Source organism: Pteropus alecto, unplaced genomic scaffold, assembly GCF_000325575.1.
Source record: "Pteropus alecto unplaced genomic scaffold, ASM32557v1 scaffold87, whole genome shotgun sequence".
Classification (NCBI taxonomy): Eukaryota; Metazoa; Chordata; class Mammalia; order Chiroptera; family Pteropodidae; genus Pteropus; species Pteropus alecto.
In genome coordinates this window covers 19,278,193-19,280,621 of record NW_006443225.1, presented here as the reverse complement: position 1 = coordinate 19,280,621, position 2,429 = coordinate 19,278,193, and the positions used below count along the sequence as shown (strand labels likewise).

Sequence of the window (2,429 nt, the reverse complement as noted above, 5' to 3'; positions counted from 1 at the left end):
GGGGGCGCCCCCCGCGCCCCAGGCCCCGGACGGAGCCGATGTCGCCGAGTACGCCTCCGTGGACAGGAACAGAAAGTACTGGCAGAGCGTCGATGCGGAGAACGTCCCCCAAAATCCAGGGGACCCCGAAGAGGAGGCCCCGCCCCCGGTCCCTGTTAAACGTCTGGACGAGAACGAGAACCTTCAGGAGGAGGAGGAGAGGAAGGCCACAGAGGGCCGCGCCCCCGAGGGGCCCGCCTCGGACACCAGCAAGGTGGGCCAGCGTCGTGGCGCGTGTGGGTGTCGCGGTAACGCTCGGTCCTCCCGGGGCTCTGCTGGCACTGGTTCGGGGACGCACACACGGTTCAGGGACACACACGCGGCTCGTGTCCAGTGCGGGCGAAAGCTGGTTCAGGGCGGGCTCTCTGACCTCCCCGCTCTGAGTACAAATGACCGGAAGCTCACGTGCATAGATGTGTCTCTCTGGCACCCCACCTGGATGTCTCAGATCGAGGCCAAGGGTCGTCTTCTGCCTTTGGAAGATCGAGAATTACACAGAGAGACGAGAGTCTCAGCCTCTCATTTTAGCCCCTTCCGTTTACTGCAGCAAGGTGAGCTTACCTTCCCGGGGTCACAGAGGTCAAAGCCTAGGGTTCACAGAGGTCAAAGCCTAGGGACCACACACGAGGGACCGACCGACCCCCAGGTGCCACTGGCTGAGTCTGATCACGTAATACTTTTATCTAAATCAAGTAAAAGCTTTGAATCGGTGGCAATTTCTGAACAAAAACCTGCCCCACTTAAGTTGAGGTCCCTGAACCTCTCCGGGCGTCTGGCGACTTGGTTCGGGAGCCCAGGAGCTGGACGCCCACGGCTGCAGTTGCCCCCGTTCCCTCGGGCCCTCGCCAGGCTCAGTCTGCTGTAGGCCACGGGCTTCTAATTTCTACTCTCGACACAGAGAAAAGCAAGGTCCTCCTCTCAGGCTGTGGTAGGAAGGCCAAGGAGAGCTTAGTCAGCCTTAAAAACACGTCTGGAGTCATGGTCAAAAGGTGAACCCGGCTGTGACTCCTTAGGCTACAGCAAGTGAGTGATTCTTCGCCGAGTTCTCTGGGGCATTTCTGCTTTTTCCATTCTCCACGAGATCAGCTGTCGAAAGCACCAAAGAAAGCGTTGATGAACGTAGCCGTCAAACACAGAAACGCAGCCTAAGTTTTGCCCTGCGTATAACCAGAGAGTAAAACGAGCATAAAGTTCATGCTGCCTAAAGCCGTTCAGGCATTTTCACGAGAGCTGAGCGGAGCCGAATCTGCAGTTTAAGCTCGACCGAGCAGAACGGAAAGACACCGAGAAGTGGACATTGGAAAGAGCGGTCAGATGGTTGGAGGGCTGTGGGACTAGGGCTCCTGCAGGCGCGAGCTTGAATGCCGATTTTTTGGGGCTGCAAGGATTGGGGGGGGTTAGGGCACGAGAAAGCCAGGAGATGCGTCATGAGGCCGGCGGGGGCCAGGGCAGTGCGGGGGGTCACGGAACTGAAGGGCCGGGTGTGAAAGGTGCGTATTTGCTGAAGTCAGGAAGGATTTCATCTAGACGGGAGAGAGTTAGTGAACCAGGAGCCCGAATCGAGAAACGAGGCCGGGAACAGGCCACCGATGTGAGCTGATGTCTCCATTAGCGGGTGATGTAGACTCTGTGGATTTGCACAAACCGTAGAAATACGGATTCAGGCATTCGATAGAGAAACGTGATTTTCTTTTTATCACCAATGTATCATGGATAGATGATCGATCCATCCACGACAATTAGGAAGCCTCATAACTGTCGGCGTATTTGTACCTAAACGGTCAAATACCAAACTGGAAGGCGTTTCTCGACTGGGTATCCAAAATGATCACATAACAGGGTTTCTGTTTCTTGGTTTCTTCCTCCGGTGCTTTACATCTTTGTAGAAAATAACTTTTGTCCCTCAAAATCGTTTGAAAACGTTTCGTAGACAGACGCGTCAGAACACACACGAGAGGCAGGTCGGGTATTGACGGCGTGCACCGTGTCTCGATTTGTTTTTCTCACAGAGATTTAGCTCACTGTCCTACAAGTCCCGGCACGAAGACCCGACTCTTACAGAAGAGGAGGTGAGTCTCGTCCCTGCGGATAACCGCAGAGCTCCTGAGTAAACGCACCGTCGGGTGACCTTTGGCCCGAAAAGCCGCAAGTGCTCTGTGAGCTCATGTCCGGAGCTCGGGGTTTGGGGAGGTCGGCTTCGCGACGGCCTAGAGAGGGTGGCCGGCAGACGGGAGGGACAGGTCAGCGAAGCAGAGGAAACCGAGCAGGACAGAAGGATCGGGGTGGGGGGGGAGCGGAAGGGGAGGGGAGAAGGGAGGAACGAGAGAGAGAAATGTAAGCGTGGGAGTCGTGAGCAATGCGGACGCCCCACGGAAGAGGAAGTCAATCCT

The 2,429-nt window shown here is 56.2% G+C and overlaps 1 protein-coding gene across 1 annotated transcript in view; it reads left to right on the top strand.

Moving 5' to 3' along the window:
• PAG1 (phosphoprotein membrane anchor with glycosphingolipid microdomains 1) overlaps positions 1-2,429 on the top strand; it is a 95,927-nt gene that overhangs the window by 88,823 nt on the left and 4,675 nt on the right. The window contains exons 7-8 of the mRNA XM_015598620.2: positions 11-253; positions 2,049-2,108. Coding sequence (XP_015454106.1) covers positions 11-253; positions 2,049-2,108 — 303 coding nt within the window. The remainder of the gene's footprint in view (positions 1-10; positions 254-2,048; positions 2,109-2,429) is intronic.